Consider the following 23408-nt stretch of genomic DNA (forward strand, 5'->3'; position numbering starts at 1 on the left):
TGGGCAAGCCACTTCTCCCTGAACCTCAGTTTTCTCCTCTGTAAATGCAGGGCCAGGGTGAGGACTAATGAGATGATGCCCTATGAAGGGTTTAGCTCGAAGCCTGGCACACGGAAGGTGTCCCATGGAGGTCAGTGCTGGCCACGGCCACTGCCATCCGCACTCTGAATCAGGTTCCTCCCTCACCTTGAAAGATCTGGTGACGCCCCCCCCCCCGCCACGTGACCTACCCCGGACCCCGGGCTCCTCATCTGTCTAATATTGCTGATATTTCACAGTGCCCCACCCACCCCACACCAGCTGAGCCAGTGCACAGAAATCTTGTCAGCAAGTTATAGTTACCAATTCCTGCCAGTGGGCCTTGGTTGTCCCGGCTTGTGCCCCTTGGGTGAGTAGATGGGTTCCGGGGTCTGCCTGGGCTGCTCAACCTCTCGTCAGTGTCCAAGGTCATCCTGTGGTCCCCACTATTCCCTGCCCAGAGACACAAGAGCACTGTCCTTCATTCCCATTCCTGGGAATGAACAAGGAGCCCGCCGAAGAGCTCACCATCTGAACATCTGGGTTCTGTTACAGCTCACCGGGTTTTGCATCACCTCTGGGAGCCTGCGTGACTTGGTTTACCCATGCACAGATAGACAGACTGACCTTTACCCGCCATGAAGGAATTCACTGGAGAGTGTCCATCTGTCTGTCTGTAAAGCATTTTAAGATCATGAGATCTTAGAGGGCAAGGGGCTAGAACGCACACATACACCCACACGCACATGCGTCTGCTTTCGGCTCAGGTCATGATCCCAGAGTCCTGGGATCAAGCCCCGCATCAGGCTCCCTGCTCAGCAGGGAGTCTACTTCTCCCTCTGCCTCTGCCCCTCCCCCTGCTCATGCGCGCTCTCTCTCTCAAATAAATAAATAAAATCTTAAAAAAAAAAAGCAAGTCATCAGGGCCTTTTAGCCCTCCGCCCCGGTCTGGTTCTTTCTGTGCAGCCCAAGGATGTCCTGAGATACTCCCCTCTCCGTTGGGGAAGGAAACACATGCTGCATTGAAGAGACCTTTCTACCCAGGGTAGTAAAAGTTTAAATTTAAAATAAAAATGGGTGCCTGAAGGTGCAAACTGCACTTACCTGGATTCTTGACTAAACAGCAGAGCCACGGGCAGGCCGAGGGGCCTCCCCAGGGGTGCCCGGAGCCCGCTGCAGGAGACCCCATGCAGGCCGACCCTGTGAGTGGCCTGTGGATCTGTGACAGCTCCTAGGACACAGTGACATGTCCCCGGCACCAGCCTGAGGATAGAGGGCTGGCTGTGCCCACATCTCCTCTGTTGGGACCAGGCCAAGGTAGCAGCCGGCCACGTCCCAGGCTGGATCCCAGCCGCACCCCGACCCCACCCTGGGCTCACCTGTTTCCCCAGTGAGGCCACAGCTTCAGCAGGTTTGCTTTTTTTTTTCCCCAACTCTTTTATCGTGGTAAAATACACATAAAATGTACCACATTAAGCATTGTTACGCGTACAGGTCCTTGGTGTTACGGACATTCACACCGTGGCACCACCATCACCACTGTCCACCTCTGGCACTCTTCATATTGCAAAACCAAACCTCCAGAGGTATTGAACAGTAGCCCCCTGAAGCCCCCCTCCCTGGCCCCTGGCAACCACCATTCCGCTCTCCGTCCCTGCGACTTTGACTGCTCTACGGGGCTCCTGCCGCGGAACCCACAGCAGCTGTCCTTCTGTGCCTGGTATCTGCGAGGAGCATAATGTCCTCAAGGCTCATCCGTGTTATAGCCTATGTCAGAACTGCCTTCCCTTCGAAGGCCAAATAATATTCCGTTGTGTATATAGCACGGTTTTCAGCAGCTTTACCTTTGCATTTTATCCTCAGTCTGGCATGAACCCCCCCCAAGTGAACCTTGGGCCACCTGCCCTCTGCGCCTGCAGGTCGGGAAGACCTGTGTCACACAGCGGCTGACACCAAAACCCCAAAGATGAATAAAAGTGGAACCACTCTGACAACAGGTCTCCCTCGCCCCCCTCAGCCCACTCTCCTGCCCCTCAAAAGAATTCCAGGGCCCTTTTTTTTTTTTTTTAAAGATTTTATTTATTTGACAGAGAGAGACACAGCGAGAGAGGGAACACAAGCAGGGGGAGTGGGAGAGGGAGAAGCAGGCTTCCCGCTGAGCAGGGAGCCGGATGCGGGGCTCGATCCCAGGACCCCGGGATCATGACCTGAGCCGAAGCAGACACTTAACGACTGAGCCACCCAGGCACCCCATCCAGGGCCCTTTAAAGCCCAGTTTGAAAATCCTAAAATTCTACAAAAGGGGTTTTCTTGCACCGTGGAGCCTGGGGAGGTCTAGTGTTATCACGTACCACCCATACTCAGAATAAAGCTTTAAAATGCATAAAGTAAAATACACTGGATCACAAAGAAAGTCCATTATATTGAAGTAGTTAACATAATAAACTGTGTAATGGAGTAATGTATGTGCTTCTTTGTCAGCACCCTAATAACCAGGTCTGGCAGGTAGTCTAATAACCTCTGTGCTTGTAAGATTAGGATGAGCATAAATGATTGCGACAACTACAAAGTCATAGGATAGAGAACCTGCGCTCTTTGTAATGCATGTAATGGCGTTGTGGGCCACGAACACTCCTGGGGTTGGTTGCCTATGTTCATGTGGAAATGCTAAATTTCAGCTAGACGTTTGTGAAAAGAAGGATGCCACCGTCTTCTCTTCCAAGTTCCCAGAGCCCTGAGTTCTTTCCCAGGTGGTTAGGAGGGAGTAGACCCCTTTATAAGTGGTCCTGTCCAGTCCTGTCTAGGACAGAGGGGGGAGGTGACTCTCCAGGAGAAGGTAGTAGGTGGTAGGCCTGAGAAGTGAGGAGGAGCAGTGGTTGAGTCCCGGGCCCATTACAGCCCTGTCCCGAAGTAAAAGCCTCTACAATACATAGTTTGAACCCTAACCATGGGCGGTACCCCAGGACCTTGGCAGGCAAAGAGCCAGGAGCTTTCTGGGATCCAGTTCCTTCCACTCCTTTGGGGAGGGGGCTTGGGCCCATGCAACGGTAACTTGGCTCTCGTCCCCTTCCCCAGGGACCCACGTGATGGAGGGCTCTGGACGGATGGTAGTGACTGCCGTGGGGGTGAATTCTCAGACCGGCATTATCTTCACCCTGCTGGGGGCTGGCGGTGAGGAGGAAGAGAAGAAAGACAAGAAAGGTAAGCACAACCCCCTCACGGACCAGGAGAGGAGCTCTTCAGGTCACTTTTTTTGTTGTTTATTCATTCACTCAACAAAATAGTTATTGAGTGCCTTCTGTGTCTACGCCCTGTGCCAACAGCCGCCTCCTGCATCCTTGAGGATGCTCAGGCCAGGAGGTTCCTGTCTGTTCCATCTCCAGGGTCTTGTCCCAGTCTCTGTCTGTCCGGTCATGTCATGGAGGACCCTCCCCCGCAAGCCAGGCTCGGGGTGCTGAGCACTTTGCTGAGTCTCCAGCCTCGAGTGTGATCTGGTCCCCTCATCAGCCCTGATATGGAGTAGAAAGCCCCACCTGCACTCACTCCTACCACTATTCTCAACTCCACAGAGCAGAGCTGCAAACCACCCCCCACACAGACTCGGCCCAGTTGGGGGCAGAGGAGATTCTAGGAAAGGTGGCCACACTTGTGGTTCCCTTTCTCACCCCTCCCCCACCCAGAGCTGCCACCTTGCCTGGGTCCTGGCTCCTCCTCCGCCTTGGAAACAAGATTCCTACTCCCCAGGGTCCCCCTCAGCGTGGCAGGCTGGTAGCCTGGGCTACAAGGGCCTCTCAGAGCAGAGGGAGGGATGCTCATCTGGCCAGGCCCAAATCCAAAGGCCCAGGCCTCTGGCCCCAGAGCAGCCGGCTCCTTCCCCAACACCTATGCTCAGTGTCAGGGACAGACCCCTCTCACATCTTTAGTCTTTTGTCCTGTCTCCTTCCCCAAGCTCCAGAAGGGGGTCCCCAACAGCCAGACCATCTGCGGTCCAGGGGAAGGAGATGAGAATGTCGACGGCCCCTCCCTGAGGTTTAGGGGCAGCCCTGCTACCCCTAGCTCTCTGCAGCTAACCAGGCACAGAGCCTGGGTCAGAACCAAAGGTCACTTGTTCCCAAGGGCAATACCCCATTTTCTAGAGGGGTCCCCCCAAGATTATGGCAGCCCCACCAGCAGGAACAGTGGAGCTGTGCTGTCCTCAAGCAAGTCCAGAGGCTGGAGAGAACCAGGAAGCTGCTGAGATTGAAACTGAGGATAAAGTCCTAGTCAAGAGGCCCAGAGGGTGTCAGGACAGCATCCACAGAGTGACATAGAAGCGGTGGCTGGCTCTGGCCCCAGCGTGCAGACAGCTGGGCAAATAGAGGCAGTGGGCAGGGTATGGCAGGATGAGGCAGTCTTTGCCCCTTTTCTTAGCCTCACTGGGGCCTGGGTGAGGGGCAGAAGCCAGACCTGTGTTCTCAAAGATTTCGGTAGGAAGACAGGCCTCTCCTGCCCTGAAGCACAGGTCAGAGTCCTTTACTGAACACACACCTGCACCCCAGTGAGATGCGGGTGTCCGTGTAGAGGGAAAAAGTGGGATGTGGGGGGGCCATGGCAGAGGAAGACGGGGCAGCCGAGCCTCTCAAGCGCCCGTGAGCAGCATGGCCGGGACTGGGGCGCCTCTGCACTCCCATCCCATCCCCTCCGCCTCCACGGCGGGCCCCCAGGTCAGGACGACCTCAGGCGTGCGTGTGCGTGTGCGTGTGCGTGTGCGTGCGCGCGTGTACGTGCAGGTGAGGCTGTATGTGCTTCTCCTTCATTAACGTGTCTCAAAAATCATCACACAGGTGTGAAGAAGGGGGATGGCCTTCAGCTACCAGGTACAGTAAGACGCCCTCAGGGTAGATGGGGCTTTTAGAAATAGCAGCAGCCTTTGCCCCCCGAGCCGTGGCCCTAGACCCCCAGCACACAGCTGGAGGAGGCTCCCTGACCCCCCAGCCCCTCCGCGGTGCCCCCACGTGATGCCGGCCCCGCTGGAGGAACCAGCACCTCACTCCGCCTGCTGGCCCTTCCGGTGCTTTGCCCTGCCCGCCGACGCCCGCGGCACCACCACCACCGTCTCCACACCGACCCCACATGGCCCTCCGCCCCCCACACCGGCGTGCGGTGCCCCGCTCACCGCCACGTGACCCCACAGCCCTGCTCTCCTGCGCACACCCCGCAGAGCCCGTCCCGCCGCCCCTCACCACACAGCATGGACACCTCACCCACTAGTGTCTCTTCCCTCTCCTTCCCGCACAACCCATCTGCCCCCACCCCAAGAAAGAACAACCAGAGTGCATCTGACCATCTCATGTCATTTTTAATTGCTGAACTAAGGAAAACCGGCCAGTACCTTCTCTGTCCCGTGCACCAAGTGCGACATGCTGGATGTCACCTATTCAATGACGGGGCATCTCGTATGGGGGTGACCAAGGCGATCTATAGCGTGCTGGTTAGGACGGAGGAGGTGGCCGTGGGCAGTGGCCTGAGTCAAGGGCTCGAATCCTGAGTCACTGCCACTGCTGGATGTCCCTCTGGGACGCAGTGATGGTGGTCACAGCAAGTATCCGATCAGAATGGCAGGTACCTACACTGCGCCGGTTGTTGAATGTCTTGAAATGAGTCCTGGCCATGCGTCCCTCTGGCCCTGATGGGCAGCCGGATGCCCTCTCATAGAAGCTTCTCTGATGGGGACCTGCCTGATTGGCGTGGCTGGAGGGGTGCATCGGTCCAGACCTTGGCACAGAACAGTGCCATCCTACCTAACCACATTGATCATCTGCCATGTTTTATTTCAAACACCGTCCATGTCTGAGTTTTTTTCCCTGGTTTTTATGGCATCTCTATGGGAACATTTCACCCTCACCCCCCCCCCGCAAATTTGAGTTTCTTGATTTCCAACGGAGATTTTATTTTTTTAAGAATATAGTCATGTTATTTCCCACAAGTTGGTTCATGTCCTTATTGTTGTTGCTGTTCTGCATTGTTGCTTTTCTCCATTGTGACCCACTGCATTTTCCATCCCTCCCACCCCCACAGCGGCCGATGGGGCAGCAGGTTCAAATGCTACAGATAGTGCAAATACCAGCCTAGTCAATGGTACGTCTCCGATGGCGAGCTCTCGGTCTCGGTTGGATGGGCGTCTCTCTCCCCCACCCCCAACTCTGGGCTTGCCTCTCCCTGTTCTGGACCGCACAGATCTTGGATGTGCATGGGCAGCTCTGGGACTATCGTCCTCCCACGTGGGGCAGGCGCTTAAGAGAGAAGCCACCACCGGGAAATCCGCTGCACGCCCGCTTGCGGCTGCCGACGTAGCACTGGCTCCTGTGGGGCCCTTGACCCCCAGTGGGGCCCGGAAGAGGGACATACCCTGGGCTTCAGATTTGGCTCCCAAGAAGCAGCATCCCACCCGACGTGGCCCTCTCCTAAGCACACTCCTGGCCCCAGCTTGGGGAAGAAGGCCTGGGGTCAGGACCTGGGCTGAAGCTTGTGCCTGGGTCCCTGCTGAAGGCTCCAGTCCTCAACTCGAAAATTCCCTCGAGGCAGGGGGACCCAGGCCAGGGTTCAGCTCTTTGGCCTCACCCCATAGCATGGCTGAGCCACTGATAAACATTTCTTCCTCTTCTCTTTCTCGGAGTGAACGGGCAGGGGACTCGCTTGGGCTCGGGCCTGGTTCTGTCCCTCGGACGTGGACTGGTGTTTCCTGCTGTTGCCTGTGCTGGAGCATTTGTCCTGAGTCTCTGCATTCTTACGGGCCCCCTTACGGGGTGAGGGGTGGCGGTGGGGGGCTGCCACAGTACCTGGGATCTGCGTTTTAACCTCCTTACCCACAGGCAAGAAGGAATTCCATTCACTTGTCTCTAAACCTTTAGAGGATTTCTTATTTCTATGCCCTCCCATCTTCAGAGTGACGAGGCTTCTGTGTACTCAGATAGGTCCCCTGTCCCCAAATTAGGTAGCATGATAGTCACCCAGGCTGAGAGCTGTAGGGCTTGATCATAAAACCATTGCCCCGGGGAATCGAAGGAAGGGAAAAGCCTTTCTTGCAGCATCGCTGCGTACGAGGCACCGGGCTGTGGCTTTCTCACCCATTATATCGTTTCCTCCTCACCACTCCTGGAAGACGTGAAGATCTTGCCCTACCCCATACTCCCATCCCCTGCCCCAGATCTCTGGCTGAGCCGCCTGCATTCAAAGCGACCAATGATCGAAGCACCTCGTAGATGTCAGGGGCCAAGCAAGACACTTCTGTGAGCTGCGCCTTGCTAATTTGGGTGTGGGTCTATTTCAGGCTCTGGAGGAGAAAGGAGAACAGCTTGGGGTGTGGGAGGTGTCATGCGTCAGGGAGGGGTGGCAAGGGATGACAGGGAGAACCAATATAGGCAAACCCAGGCAGCAGGAGAAGGAAAGAGGAGCCGGCTTCTGCTTCCCCCACAGCAGTGAGCGCACTGGGCTCAGTGAACATACAGACTGCATCCAGGCTGGTCGGTCCCAAAAAAAGGCAGCTTCACTTCCAAACTGCAGCAGAAAACTCCTAGTATCCTGAGAAAAACTGCGGGAAAGATGGGAAACTTGACCACCTACTGTATGCCAGGCACTTTACAAACATTACCTGCTCACGGCCTCATTTGATCCTCATGACAGCCCTGCGATACAGAGTTTATGGTCCCCACTTTAAAGATGGGGAGACTGAGGTACAAATATTTCCTGCTCACGGCCTCATTTGATCCTCATGACAGCCCTGCGATACAGCGTTTATGGTCCCCACTTTAAAGATGCGGAGACTGAGGCTCAGAGAGATCAAGACACTAGCCCAAGGTCACAGAAGGAGAAAAGTAGCAGAGCTGGGATTTGAACCCAGGCCTGCTGGCTCTAAAGTGCATACTCCACTTCCTGATCCAGGGTTCCCCAAAGGAGTGTGTCTTGTAAACTTCACAGGAATATTAATAGGTCCTGCCCCCAAGAAAAGGATCCTGTGGTCAGAGATGTTTAAGAACCATGGGACAGAATTGGTCTCTTCCTTATTGCAGAACTTCTCAGAACCTTGAATATGCTGGTATATAGTGGAAAGTTAGCCATGGAGGCCTTCCCAGGCTGATTTGGCTGCAGGACCTTTCCTGGCTGAATCTTGTGGGATTGGTATGTCTCTATAATATACTTAGGGAATAGTGCTCTAAGCCATTGCTTCTCCAAATGTAATCAGAGGACCAGAAGGCAGGACATCTCCTAGGGGCCTGTTAGAAATGCAGAACCTCAGGCCCCACCCCAGACCCACTGAACAAGAATCTGCATTCTAATAAGCTTTCCAGTCTATGGCCATAACACCCTGAACACGCCGGATCTCGTCTAGTAAGCTCTCCAGGCTCCAGGTCAGAGTGTATTAAAGGTTGAGAGGTGCCAGGCTGAGCCTTGGTCAATGACAGAATTAACCATTCCTTTCCCTCCTTCCTCTGAGCCAAATCAGGATGATGTGGATATAGAAAACACACTCAGCTGGTAGAAGTCCCTCTGATTCCCCCCCCAAGCCCCCTCCCAACTGAAAGCGGGTGTGTTCCATTCATCTTGGAGGCATTATGATTGCCATTATCATTTTATTATTTTTTACATTTATTAATATATCACTGTTTAATACATTGCTTGTAATCACAATTAGTAAATACATCACTCTGAACTCCAGACATAAACAGGGCACTTTGTGGTGCTTTTCGTAAGCACAACCTTGGTTGAAATTGTCACCTGTCACGGGGCAAGAAATGGAGGCACAGGCAAGAGAAGTAACATCTCCCAGTTCACCCAGTTAGTGTTCCGTCTCCCCACAGCTTGTTTATCAGGTCGCCTCACCGTGAATCCTCCACACACACACTTTTCACACTTCCTGGCGATGCATGAAGAGAACAGACCCATTTGTCGAAGCTGCATCTGGCAGCTTCCGAGTCTCCACTCGAGTTCCCCATCCCAGCTCCCCTGAAACAGCCCCCTCTCCCGGTCATGCATGGAGCCGGATCTGGCTGTCCCACCATAGTTCTGGGGCCAGGCGAGCTCCACTTTGGCTGAGAAAAACCCCAGATCAGTCCCTTGCTTCTGAGAAACCAGGCCATCTGCACAGAAGTACCCCCACAATGCTGCTCCCTCCCTCGAACATATGCATTGGTGATTATTTTTCTGGCCACGTGATCACTATGGAAATAAAAGAGGAAATTGCTAGCTTGGTTAATGGGCGCACACATGGGCTATTGCATCTGATAATATGCAATGCAAATAAGTCCCCTTTGTGTCTTCTAAAACCAAGTATCGAAGAGGAGTCCTCCCGTGTCCTTTAGCCCAGTTAGTAAAATTATTTTTAAAAATAAAGATAATTGTTGTAGTTCATTCCTGTTGGCTCTAAAAAGGCTTTTTCTGTTTTGTTTTTAATCCAGCAAAAAGAACTTTGCAATAAAGCAACGGGGGCCCTTCTCTTTCCATCTGCCCAGGGGGGTCACTGACCCTTGGCTGTGAGAGGCAGTGGGAACAGCCCAGCATTTCCCCTGGAGAGACAGCACAGGGCTGGGCCCCTCGGAGTCACCTACAGTGTGGTGTGGTGACGGTGATGGCAGTCGCAGGCTTATCATCAGGATGCTCCAGAAAGGAGAGCTGCCTCGGAAACTCCCATGGTCTCAGTTTCCCCGTCTGTAAAATGGGAGTGATGAGAATCCCTCCCATCCCACCAGCAGGGTATTGGGAAGATGGGCAAGAGATGACACTCGGAAACTGCAAAATGCTAAACGGGCAAGTGGTTATTGCTAAGGCAACTATCAGGTGCTCCGGAAGCTGAATATTGCATCCCCATTTTACAGAGGTGGAAGCTGAGACTGGGAGTGGTAAAGCCGCACAGCTAGTTGGTGTCAAAACAGGGGCTTCAGGAGCCCAGTCCCACCAGGGCCACCTTAATGCCCCTCCTCTGGGCTCAGAGGGACTGAGGGATAGCTGCCTTCTCCCCAACTGTGGTGGAAACATTGATGCACTTTGGGGCCAGCTCTCCATTAACCTCCTGGGACCCGGGCAGGCCGTCTGCCTTTCTGAGCCTCAGTTTCTCATCTGTAAGTGTGTGCAGTACAGGAATGTCCTTGCAGGGATGTGGTGTGGATTAGATGAACTCATGGAGGTTCTATATGCGCCTGGCAAATGGTGGGTTCTCACAGAACATGAGCTATGAGAATCCCCTTCACAGCCAATGGCCAAGGGTGGCTGACCTTCTCAGACTCCTCCCAAAGTGGCGCAAGGCCCATGGGAAGAGCTCTGAGTGAGCTCAGAGAACAGGCCAAGGGGACAGGAGGAAACCCCCTCTCTGCAGTGCCAGCAGGTAAAGGCAGGTGTCTCAACTGCCAACTAGTGACAACCAGTACCTCCCATGCTGCAAACCCAGCCCACAAGCCTCTGGCCGACACTGGGGAGGGGGCCTCCCAGGCAGCCCTGATTAGGAGGTGAGCAGCCCCAGGCTCAGCCCTTTCCCCAGCACTGGCATACAGGGCCGGGGCAGGGGTGCACCCAGGGGAGCCCACTGGCCTGACTTCCCTGTCTACTAGGGCCGGGGCTGCTCAACCTCAGAATAAAGAGCATATACCCAAGTGGAGAGGAGGGGTCAGCAGCTTCCCCCTGCGAGCCAGGACACTCCCCCCAAGCCCCCTGAACATGCTTGGGGCACCTCAAAGCCCACCACTAGGGAGCCCTTGCTCACCCTTGGCATGGGTCACTCTCAGTGGAGCTGGGCAGGGGGTCGTCCTTGCTGCGGCTTCACACTCCTCCAGATGGAAAAGGAGAAAGTAAAATTCTACGTATGTCACTCCTGGAGCCAGAAACTAAGGAACACATTGACCAAAGTCCTCCCCTTTCTAGAATCTCTCTGTCTGTCTGTCTCTTTCCTTTCCTTTGCCTCCTCTCAGCCCACCAAAGGCACCGACCAAATTAATCACTGGGGACCTGAGGACCCCTCTGCTTTCTGCCAGCCAACTCTGGTCCCTTTTACCCTCAGAGGCTGTCATTTAATCAGTACCCTCAGGGCTGAAATAATTCCCACTGAAGCTCTCTCTCCAAGCCCCCAGAGAATCAGGACAGACCCTGCAGCCAGTGCGGTGGCCGGGTTTGCTCTTGTCTCAGGGCCTCCCCAGCATCCCCATGTGGAGGGACAGAGTTGGCTCGGCCCTTCCTCCATCTGTGACATGAATGTCTGTGGCCCTGTTGCGTCTTTGTGATGATCGACGTGTGTTGTCTGTTCTCTGTTGTCTGTTAAAATTCTTTGTCGTGTAGGTAAAATGCAGGATGGCAATGTGGACGCCAGCCAGAGCAAAGGTAACCCTTTTGTATTCACCGGCTTCTGTGGTCCCTGCAGCCCCTCCCCCACTGGCTCTGAGAGCCAGGCTAGAAGCAGACAGGTCCGCACCTGCAGGTGCCTGACATCTTTGAGGGGGGCTGTGATTCACGTGGTGCCAGGCCCAAAGGGGGAGGGGGCTGTGATTCATGTGGGCTGTGATTCACGTGGTTGCCAGGCCCAATGGAGACATCACCGGTGAGGACAGGGGCCACCTGTGAGCCGGCTCTTCCCCAGCCTTGGAGCTATGCTGCCCATTTAGCTGAAGACTTGAAGCTGGTTCTTTGGGATCCTTAGGGGCTAAAGGGTAAGGCCCCAGACCCACCAGTCAGTCCTTCACTGAAGGAGGAGGGGGCTTGGCACCCATGGATAAGGACACTCTCTTTTATCTTTTAAGCCCCCTTTTTGTTCCTCCTATCTGGCAGCTACTTAATATCCCAACAACATACTCAAGAACCAACTGGGGATGCCCAAGCCTATCTGTCTTGTCTAAATGTGGGAAAAGCTGAGGGGCCATTTGGGGAAGGATCTGTGGGCTTGTTCAGGCCCAGCGGGGACCCCAGCCTACTCCTACTGGGAATCCAAGGTGGAACTGTGTCACTCCCTGTTCACACTTGGATTCCAGGTCCAAGGCAGCTACTCGCCCTGGGACCTTGGTCTCCAGCTGGAAGAGGCAGACCCTATATCACAGGATGTCTGTGCTAGCCACACAGGGGGCCAGACGAGGGAGTGAATATCCCACCACACTCCGCTGGGCAGGCAGGGTGGGTGCCAATATCCCCACCCTGCAGGCTGACCTGGCTGTGTGCATGTCTGTGTGTGTGCGTGTGCGCGCGTGTGCGTGTGTGCATGCATGTGCGTTCTCTGCCCCCTGCAGCCAAACAGCAGGACGGGGCAGCCGCCATGGAGATGCAGCCCCTCAAGAGTGCCGAGGGTGGCGACGCTGATGACAAAAAAAAGGCCAACATGCACAAGAAGGAGAAATCCGTGCTGCAGGGCAAGCTCACCAAGCTGGCTGTGCAGATCGGCAAGGCGGGTAAGCGTGCGGCCACAGGGGGATGGCACAAGGGGGGACGTGGGGTACACAGAGGGACCCCAGCCAGGGCTCTGACCCCAAGCTGGCTCTCCGTTGCCTCATCTGCAGAGTGGGGGCTGGCATGAGATGGTCCCTGAGACCCACCCTTTTCTACCCCAGCAACGAGCCTGAGTCCTTACACAATAGGCGCTCCAGTAGTAGGTTGGAGCAGGGGAGGACAGGGATGGATTGGGGCTCTAGACTGACCCCCCTGCCCCAGCTGCAATGCAGAGGAAAGATTGAAGAGGTTGAGGGCAGTGCCAGGAGCCCAGTGAGAAGCCTCCTGTCTGAGCCTCAGCACAAGCCCCGATTCCCCACCGAGCTGGGAGCTCCAGGTGATGGCTGGTGGCGGCCCCTCCAGCCCAGGAAGCTGAGCCCAGCTGCAAGGCGAGACCTGCCCGGCTGACATGGCCTTGGCCTCTCCTCCCGCATGAGGACACGCAAACACCAAGGCCTCCCCACCTGGCTGTCTCCCGGCTCTAATTATAGGCACCACAGCGTGGAGAAGGGAGGCAAATTACAGGCTTGGCTGTCTATATTTAAACTCGGGGCCTGGTGATAGCTCCCGGCTGCTGGGAGCTTGGCTTCCCGCCCCTACGACTGTCAGATGGGGATAGAGCCGGCTCTGAAGTCCCACAGCTGGAGGTGGGGGCGGGGGAGCGACGGAACCAGGGATTTCCTCCATCCCCGGCATGGAGAAGACTCCACAGAACCACAGCACAGGCACTGGGGGGCAGGGAACAGAGTGATGAGAACCACCCATGGCCTTCAAAGCTCTTGCTCATCCCCCTCCCCCTCCTCAGCCTTGCCAAGAACGTAGTTCAGGGTCAAACATTTCTAGGTTCACATCCTACCTCTGCTTCTCTCTTGGGCTGAATTCCCTGAAGCAGAGCCTGAGATGGGTGGACGCAGGATTTTTAGGGGCGAGGGTGCTCTCAGGTGAGACCTATAAAGGGTAAGAGACTCAAAGGGGCTAGGGAAAAAGCCAGATACTTCCTGGAGGAATCCCCGTCTCTACCTACCTCTGCAGGGTCTGTCTGGCCTCGCAGCAAGGGGACTGGGCTGTTGGACCCCCCTCCTCCTCAGCATTGAATATTGGCCATCACACTGGGGTGGGGTTCCGTGCCAGGTCCTTCCTGACCAGGAGACAGTGCTCTCTGAAGCGTGGACTTCCTCTGGCAGAGGCTGCGGGTGTGCACCCGCCCCGAGCCAGAGCCCTGCAGCACCCCGAACGGGTGAGGGGGTCCCCGGGCATCCGAGCAGGTACCCGCCCGCATCTGCCAACTCTGCAGGGCTTCTCTGGCCTGTGGCCTTGGACAAGTCCCTTCCCCTCACTGACCCCAGTGTCCTCATCCGAAAAAGGGCCCCCTGCTCTTTCCTCTTTCCGGAACGCTCTTTCTGCAGGTCACCATCTGGCTGATACTTCTCATCATTCCCTATCTTCTCAAGGAGAACCTCCTCCAGGAGGTCTTCCCTGGACAGCCTAGCTAAAGTAGTCCCTGTCCACCAGCCCGTGTTGTTCTATTTTCTTTTTTGAAGTTTTATTGAAGTACAATTAATATACAAAAAATTACACACATTTAGTGTACATCTTGATAAATTTGGACATATGCATACACCCGTGATGCCATCACCACAAGCAAGGTACAAAACATATCCCCCACCTCCAAAAATTCCTGTGTTCTTTCCTGGGTTTTTCTGTTTTCCGTTTTTTGGGCTCAGAACACTTAAGAGGTAGATCCAGCCTCTTAACTGGTTTTGAAGTGCACAATACTCTATTGTTCACCGTAGGCCCTATAGTGTAGAGCAGAGCTCAAGAACTTCTTTATCTTGCATAACTGAAACCCTATACCCACTGAAAAACAACCCCCTCCCCCTCCCCACAGCCCCTGGCCACCACCCTTCTACTCTCTGCTTCTATGAGTTTGACTATTTATATATATATAATGTCTTCCAGGCCCATCCATGTGGTCGCAAATGGCAGGACTTCCTTCTTTTTTAAGGCTGTGTGTCTGTACCACGCCGTCTTTACCCATTTGTCTGTCGATGGACGTGGGTTGTTTTCTTACCTTCAGCCCATGCCGCTCTCTGTCGTGTTATCCTACAGTTTTTCTACACAGCATTATCCCTACATGGATGGTCTTTTTCATGAGCGTGTTGCTTCTTGTCTGCCTCCCCCTCTGGAGTCTCAGCTTCCCAAGGGCAGGGACTCTGTCCTCTCTAGTGCTGTGTCCCTCGCTCCTAGATTAGGAGCTACGAGGTGCCTGGGTGGACGAGTCGATAAATGGTACCAGCTGCACATGATTATGTGCGAGAACTATGCAGGCAGTTCAAACTAATTCACGTGGTCTCGGCACACATTTCCTGAGCACCCACAAGGTGTCGGGCACTGTGCCAGGCGCTTTACATGCATTCATCACATTTGATCCTTGCAAAACCATGTGACATAAGCAGGCATCCCCATTACACAGAGGAGGAGACTGAGGCTCTGTGAGGATCAAGGACGTGCCCCAGGCCACAAAGCTAGTAAGTGGCAGAGCTGAGATGTGGGTTAGAATCTGCCTGGCCAAGTATCTGGTCTCCATCTCACTTCCCAGGGCCCCCACCCCCAGGAGAGCCCCTGAGCAGGTCTCCCCCCGACCCGTGTTACAGGTCTGGTGATGTCGGCCATCACGGTCATCATCCTGGTGCTCTACTTCACCGTGGACACCTTCGTGGTCAACAAGAAGCCATGGCTACCCGAGTGCACGCCCGTCTACGTGCAGTACTTTGTCAAGTTCTTCATCATCGGCGTGACGGTGCTGGTGGTCGCCGTGCCGGAGGGGCTCCCTCTGGCCGTCACCATCTCGCTGGCCTACTCAGTGAAGGTGAGAAGGAGAGGACCAGATGGTGCAGCTGGGATTGGCTGTCCCCAGCAGGGGCTCTGGGGGGTGGCCCGTGGGGCAAGCGCTGGGGCCGACAGTAGAGCTAAGAAGAGGGAAGGGGGCACCTTGGAAGCTGGGAGAGGAGACCTATGCCGGAAGCTGGAGCTCACATGCCCTCAGGGAGTCCAGGGCCTGTGGCAGCCCTGAGGGCCACATCTTGGCTACAGGAACAACCATGATTCACCCCAGCCAAGTGTTGCCTTGCTGATGCACCCCCACACACACATTGCCAACTCTTCACATTTTTCCCAGAGAAGCCAGAAGCCTGGACTTAATATATTGATTTTTAAACATTGATCATCAACTCCACTTTAAAAAAAAATAAAAAAAAAAAACATAAAAAGCAGACCTCACCATGCAGGCCCAAACCCATCCCCATCCCACCAAATGTAAGGAAAAGTCTGTGGTCAAAGCTCCATGGAAGCTGTGCTACTTCAGCAACTCATCTCAGAGGTTGTTCCTGAAGTTGGGAAGAGATGAGCCTAAAGCCAAAAGAGATCTGATTTAAGGAAGCCCCCTCCTCTCCGGGAATGGGCTGAAAATGGAAGAGGTTTTAAAAGCAGTTTAATGAAGGGTGGTAAGCCCATGAAAGTTGACTGTAGACACTTGGGTCTGGGGGGGGGTGTTTCTAGTGCTCCCCGGATGGCAGAACCCCGCCGCCCCCTGCTCCCAGGCCATGGTCATCCATGGAGCCCGAACACTGGGCTGAGCATCTCAAATGGGCGCTTCAAGCTTGGCTCACATCACAACCTCATTCTCTTCCCTTGGCCCCATGGTTTTCCCACCTCGGAGGGCAGGGCTCTGCACTCCTGGTGCCCAGGGCCCCAATGCCAGGACGTCCCTACGAGGATGGAGGCCTGAGCATGTTTATAAACAAGGCGTTGGCTCTGAGACGTTGGCAGAGCTGCCGGAGGGCACGGCGGGCGTCAGTTTCCAAGCTGGAATTTGGACTGGGCTCGCCGATGTAATTTCATACAGAAAAGAGATCTCCAGGCAGGTGCCAGGAAGTGGCAGCCCTAGGTAAAAGATACGGCCCTTATCGTCTCCTTGTTTTAGGGTTCTTGAAGAAACTCCATCCCACAAACCAAAGCCCAAACAGGTCACAACACGATGCTGCTTGGGGGCCTGGGGCCCAGAGATGGAGATTCTCATACAGCCATGAGTGGGGACCCCCACAGCCACCCAGCTGAGCTCGGGGTGTCTTGAAAGTCGCACAGAGGTAGTTTGGGGGGGATCATGCACAGACGTTTTCAGGCCTCTGCACCTTCTGCAGTTCGCATCTCTGGCGCCTGGTGCCTTCAGCTGTCTTAGGTCGTGTTACTTATATAGTCACTTGATAAACTGAGTACAGCCCCAACCCAGGAGAGGCCAACTCTCCTCTCTCTGAGCCTGGCATACCCACCCTGAGAGCCGCCGTCAAAAGAACAGAGATGACACTCAGAGACACAATGTGAGCCATATGTGTGATTTTAAATTTCCTCATAGCCATGTTAAAAAAAAAAAAGGTAAAAAGAAACAAGTGACATTAATTTGAATAATATAATTTACTTTACCTATTATGTCCAAATTATTAGCAATCCAACATGTAATCAATATACAAATCACTAGTGAGATATCTTACATTGCTTTCTTCATAATAAGTCTTCAAATTCCAACACGTATTTTTACACGTACAGCACATTTCACGTCAGACCAGCCACATTTCCAGGGCTCACTAGCCACCTGTATATTCTTAAGCCCAACAGATGAACCATCTTCCAAGAGTACAGATGGGCAGGGGCCCGATGGAATGATCCAGGCTGTGAAGTTAAACAGAGCCAGGCTCCAGTCTCAGCTTTAACCCTCATTAGGTGTGTGATCCTGGTCAAATCACTTGGCCACGGCTTTTCCATTTGCCAGCGTGGAGGACCACAATCCTCAAAGGTTTCACAGGCCTCTTGTAACATCAGACAAGAAAATAAGCGTGGAAGAACTTTGCAAACCATAAAGTGTGTTGTTATTGCTCATCCCTTCCACATACATAAAGTGTTACTATTATCACAGGTTATAATAAGAGAAGACTGCAATACCATATAATTCTACCAGTACTCATTCCTTAGTAACATGAACTGCTATTAAAATTATTCTAATTGCACTCTTTTTTTTCCCTTTTTATAAAGAGTTATTATGATGAGCAAGAATAAAGGAAATCAGATTCTCAGGAACAGACTAGAAGTATGTGTGACTCAGCCTCTAGCAACTTCTCATGTCCCTCCTTGCCAGATGGGGTCACTGTGTCAGCAGGGCCTGCCTTTAGAGTGGCAGTTCCTTGAGAATGACTTCATTTGCTGAGTTGCTTGAGAACCTCGAAGAAGCTAGGAGTGGAGCTGGAAAGACAGAGAGGAAGGAGAATGCCAGAAAATTCATAATGATATGTATGGTAGGATTTCATTCTTGTTATAAATTTAGAAAGAAAAGATGTCGATACATAAGCTGTATCCATTCTGGGTGATGGCATTATGATGGATTTGTTTTCATTTTTGTGTATATTGAAAAGAAATTTGTGATTTTTATTACATGAGGTATAATATGCATTCAATGCAGAAAAAATCGAATCTGTAGATTTTTTTAAAAGAAGGCAATAAAAATCTCCTGTAATTCTACCACCCAGAAATAATAACACTAATATTTTGACATTTTTCCAGATACTGTCCTATGTCTATAAACACATATATCTATCCTAAATTTATTTCTTTTTGGTGGAACCAAAAATGACAATGAAAACCAGGCACCAGCAAAAGATTTGAAAAAAAAACCCTTAACCAAATAAAGGATGGTTACTTCTGCTAGGGTGTAAGAGAAAAATATTTGAGGTCACTGTAAAGGACTCAACATTAATTTATCACCCTTTTCCCTATTTTTTCCATAAGGAATACAGATTACTTCTGTATTCCAAATTAATAAAGTCAATTAATCAAATCTTGTAAGTGGTTCAAAGAAGGAAAGCGAAGGAGAAGCCTACACACACACGGAGCCCCGATGTCCGAGGCCACGGCCACCCATGCCCTTTGCACATGCAGGAAACCAAGGGCAGACTGCAGCAGATCTGCCCCACTTACTGCGTGCTTCCCCAGTGCCCCCACCCCGCGCCCTGGCCCCCCGACTCCCTCTCCTCACTGTCACCCTCTCACCTGCCCCTGCCCCCAGAAAATGATGAAAGACAACAACCTGGTACGTCACCTGGATGCCTGTGAGACCATGGGCAATGCCACCGCCATCTGCTCAGACAAGACAGGCACGCTGACCACCAATCGCATGACAGTCGTGCAGGCCTACGTTGGCGATGTCCACTACAAGGAGATCCCTGACCCCAGTTCCATCAACGCCAAGACCATGGAGCTGCTCGTCAACGCCATTGCCATCAACAGCGCCTACACCACCAAGATTCTGGTGAGTGGCGCGGCCTCCGCTGGAGGGGGCGAGGTCCGCGGGGTGACTCGCAGGTACCAGGCAGAGTGAGCGACGGGATTCCTATTTTTGAATCCTGCTGATGTATTTTGGGGTGGTCGTATAGTAAGCAACTTCTTTCTCTTTGATTTAGCAATGATGTTTATATGACCAAAAAAAAGTCTTAATTGTGTTTTTTAGATCCTGTCATTGTCCCCCTTATGAAAACAAAACAAAACAAAGCAAAACACTTTTTATTAGTTGGCTTTTGCTCCATAACTAACTACCGTAGTCCCCCTCATCTGCGCTTTCAGTTACGTGCAACCCACCTCAGTCCCGTAGCTGCTGACCGTCCTTCTGACACACCATCAGAAGGTCGAGAGTGGCCTAGTGCTATGGCACACACTGTGTCATTCCCCTTCACCTCATCACGTAGGCATCTTAACATCTCACACCGGCACGAGACGAAGGGTGAGGACAGTGCAGTAAGATATTTAGAGAGTGACCCCGTTCACATAACTTTTACTACAGTATATTGCAATAATTGTTCTATTTTATTATCAGTTATTAATCAGTTGTTAATCTCTTACTGTGCCTAGTTTATAAATTAAACTTTATCACGGATATGTGTGTCTAGGAGAAAACATAGTATACACGGGGTTTGGTATGATCCACAGCTTTGGGTATCCCCTGGGGGTCTTGGAACGTATCTCCCGAGAATAAGCAGGGACTACTGTACTCCAAAACTTAGGGGCTCAAAACCAAACTGTGTATTTACAATTCTGTGGGGTGGCCATTCAGGCTGGGCTCAACGTGGTGGCTCTTCTGCTCTCAGTGGGACTCCCTCTCGCATCTGTGTCCGTGGTGGTTCAGGAGGGCAGCTCCGCTGATCTCAGCAGCACCGGAGGCTGGTCTGGGATGGCCTCAGCTGGGATGGTTTGTTTTGGCTCTGTGTGGTCCCAGCTCTTCCAGCAGGCTAGTTTGGGCTTGTTCACATTGTCATCTTGCTGCATCTTATTGGTCAACGCAAGCCAAGAGGCCTGTGCAGATTCAAGGAATGGGGAAATAGACTCCATCTCTTGACGGGAGGAACTGCCAGATCACATTGCAGAGGGCATGGATTCAGAGAGGGGACGAATGGTGGCCATTTTCAGAAAGGATCCACCACCCGATGACGTTGTTGTTGTCAGTAATAATAGCAGTATCACGAGTTCTGATAAGAAAAATTCTCACATTCCTGTCTCAGCTAAGCTGCATAGACTCATCATGCTGTAATCCCTATTTGGTTTAGAAGCAGAGAGGGCCTTTTTGTAATTAACCAACATTTGGATGAAGAGAAACAGGGAATTGTCCGTCCAGAGGTCAGTCGGCAGCCAGATGTAGGGCATTTCTGTAGTGGGAGCATCTGGGTGAGCGGCTGGGCTTTTTTGCTTACCTCCCAAGTGTGCCCTAGCCCTGACCTCTCCCTTCTGCCCGGGAGCCAGCTCACAGCATCATGGTCAGGCTGGGCTGTGGGCACCGCCAGCAGCTTTATCCAAATGGGGAGGAGAGTGTGACTCAGCAGCGAGGGGCTGCGGGCTGGTGGGAGAAGGGGGAGGAGGCAGCTTCTGCCTCCAGACACTGGGGCTGTAAGATCTGCACTATCCAGGGCCGAGCAGCCCCCTGCATCACCCCAGAGCTACAGGCTGAGGGAGGCCCATGGAGGAGAGGGGAAAGTAGGTCGGGAGGACGCGGGCACAGGGGTGATCCAGAACTCTGGGGAGGTGATGCCAGAAATGACAATGTTTTGTTGTCTTCCCACCCCACCCCTACCCCTTCCCAATTTGGGAATCAGGGAGATAAGCAATGTTTTGCTCTGTTCCCCAGGCCTTCCTAAAATAACGGAGGTGCTGTTAATGATCTTGTCCTGCAGATGTGGGAGAGAGGGGGATCAGGGCAATTCCCAGAGCAGGCTTTGGGCGATGGGGCGGCCACGGGGGCACAGCCCTGTGGGATGGGCTTGGATTGAGAAGTAAGAAAGCAGTTCTGGGATCTGCCAGGAGGGCTGAGGAGACATCTCAATTAGCACTGTTGCATAGCACTGGCGGCAAAGCTAAAATCTCATTTCCAGTTGTTGGTTGGTTCCACGTGGCTTGAAGGACAGGGGTCAGTCAGTCTGCCTAGGGAGGTGTAGCCGCTGAGACTGGAGAGAGGTCAGGGACCCAGGAATTGGGATCCTTGGTTTGTAATCAGGCTAAGACACTTACCTCTCGGGCGCCAGTGTCCTCTGATGTGCCTTGAACCCTAGCATCCCAGGACTCCTGTGCCTCTTCTTTCTGGGTCTTTCCTGAAAGCCCCCTGGCCACATGGCTCTCCTTGCTGAGGGCTGATGGTCATCGGTACAGAAGGGATAGCAGAGTCCCCTGGTATGACAAGGTAGTTGTTAAAGATCACCCTTTGGAGCCAGGCAGCCTGGGTTCAAATCCTTCTCTAGTTATATGAATTCAAACAAGTTACTTAACCTCTCTGTGCCTGAGTTTCCTGGGGAAAATGATAGGATTATTGTGAGGATGAAATGAGTTAGTAAGTGAAAAAATGCCTGGCTCATATTCAGCGCCGTGTATGGCTAGTGTTGTCATTATTCAGCAATAAAATCACCCTTTGTAAGGGGATTCCATCTGTAGCAATGCAGAGGCTCACAATAAATCGCAGAAGCATGAGGGCTATTGAGGAAAAGGGTCTTACCCAAAGCCACACAGCCAACTAGTGGCAAAGCCAACTTATAGATACTCCAAAGCCAGCTGTTGAATAGGGTGTCCAGACCCGGCTCTTGGTCACTGAAACCAGTCCTACAGCATCTTTAGCATAAGGTGGCCTCAGGAAGGAAGGCCTGGGGTCCAGAGAGTCAGATTCACAGCCAGGGCCTGCCAGCCATATAGGGCAAAGGGTCTCTGAGGGACTATCCTTCCAGGCCCAGAGGACTCCTGAGAAGAGTCAGGGGCTGCTTAGTCCAGAGTAGAAGTCCAGCCACCCTCCAAACCAGGCTAGGAAATCTAGACTATAGGACTTCCTAAAGCACACAAGGCGGGTAAATGCAGGCAGTGTCCTCCCCACAAGCCCTGTCCATCAGCTTTGATCAGGAAATGAGTCTGGCCTAGGAAAATCAGACCTTGGACAGGGCTGTATTTCCTCCTCCGTGAGATCACTGACTCTCCCATGTCTTCTTATTGTCTGACATAGACAGTGTGGGCTCTTTGAGAGGGAGAAACACATTTGAGTCATCTCTGTTCCCCCAGGCATAGCTCTTGGGAAGTACTGGTTGGGTGGGTGAGGTAAGTGAATTAATTGGTGAACAGATGCATAGATATATAATCAATGAGATGAGGAGTAGGTAGGGAGACGGATGGATGGGTGAGTGATGGATGGGTAGATGGATGGATGGGTGGATGGTTGAATGGATGAGTGGATGAATATATGGGCAGTGGATGGGTGAATATGAATTAATAAGGTGCTCAGGACAGGACTGTCCCTATGTTCTACTTTCCTATTCTTGTGGCAGCATGAGGTAGGAGTTGGCCCCATCTTTGTCCCATGGCCAATACCAGTGCTCTGTCGGTTCTTCCAGCATATTGAGCTGATCTCTTCTGCCGTTACCCCCAGCTCTCTAGTCTACATTGATCCAGAGACCTCCCAGTTAGATAGCACCTTTCATTCTTAAAAGACAAAACAAAACAAAACACCAACCTACTTGAGTATTTGCAAGGGTAGTTTGTGTGGATGTCATCTACATGGATTCACAGGTCTTAGAGACTCCCTGGTCCAGCCCCCTCACTTTACTCTGAGGCCTGGAAATAGGAAGGGACTTGTCTCAGGTCACCCCGTGGGCTACTGAAGCTGGAATCCAGATGTCCTGACACCCAGTCCAAGAAGCAGTGAGGTTTGGCTCTGAAGTCCAACAAACCGAGGTTCAAACCTCATCTCCAGCACTTAACCAGCTGTGTGACCCTGAGCAAGTTACTTAACCCCTTTGAGCTTCCGTTTCCCAGTCTGCAAATCTGTAAAGTGACTATATAATTAACCCTAATTGCTAACATTCCCTTAGCCAGGCTCGATGCTAAGTGCTTACCCCCATGCACCCCTTGTACAACGACCCCATGAAGTAAGTGATATCACATCTCTAATTCATAGATCAGACCCCGAAGCTGGGAGAAGTGAAAAACCACTCTCGGAGTTCCAGAGCAGACAAGAGGCTGAGCCAGGATTAGAACCCAGGTCCATCCAACCCAGAGCCATGCAGCTACCACCCCTTCCTGCCCAACTCATAAAGATGCACCTTTGCCTGGAGGCAGCTTCAGGGCTACTGTGAAGGTCAGATGAGAAAATACATATGTCCCAGCGTGGTGCCTGACGTGTAGCAAGCGCTCAGGCCATGGTAGCTATTACTCTTGTAACTTCTTTTACTATTCCTGAGCCTTATTCTCTGTAGTTTATTTTGCCAGTCACTGTCTTGCGTGACCCTCCACATCCCTTCCAGGGAATCAAGGCAATTATGACCATTCCCATCTTGCAGCTAAAAACACTGAGCCGCAGAAACATCAAGTAAGCTTGGATAAGCAGGATTGTT

The 23408-nt window shown here is 52.6% G+C and overlaps 1 protein-coding gene across 11 annotated transcripts in view; it reads left to right on the forward strand.

The window, feature by feature from the left end:
* The window catches only part of ATP2B2 (ATPase plasma membrane Ca2+ transporting 2), a 374078-nt gene that overhangs the window by 308359 nt on the left and 42311 nt on the right, over nt 1-23408 (forward strand). For 6 of the 11 annotated variants that reach the window (XM_036079860.2, XM_078075058.1, XM_036079866.2 and 3 more), the window contains 7 exons: nt 3094-3219; nt 4842-4874; nt 6076-6135; nt 11320-11361; nt 12258-12416; nt 15108-15322; nt 18566-18808. In XM_036079860.2, the coding sequence (XP_035935753.1) occupies nt 3094-3219; nt 4842-4874; nt 6076-6135; nt 11320-11361; nt 12258-12416; nt 15108-15322; nt 18566-18808 (878 nt within the window). The remainder of the gene's footprint in view (nt 1-3093; nt 3220-4841; nt 4875-6075; nt 6136-11319; nt 11362-12257; nt 12417-15107; nt 15323-18565; nt 18809-23408) is intronic. The other 5 variants (XM_036079864.2, XM_036079869.2, XM_036079870.2 and 2 more) reach the window with 3 other exon arrangements.

This window comes from Halichoerus grypus, chromosome 1, assembly GCF_964656455.1.
Source record: "Halichoerus grypus chromosome 1, mHalGry1.hap1.1, whole genome shotgun sequence".
NCBI lineage: Eukaryota > Metazoa > Chordata > Mammalia > Carnivora > Phocidae > Halichoerus > Halichoerus grypus.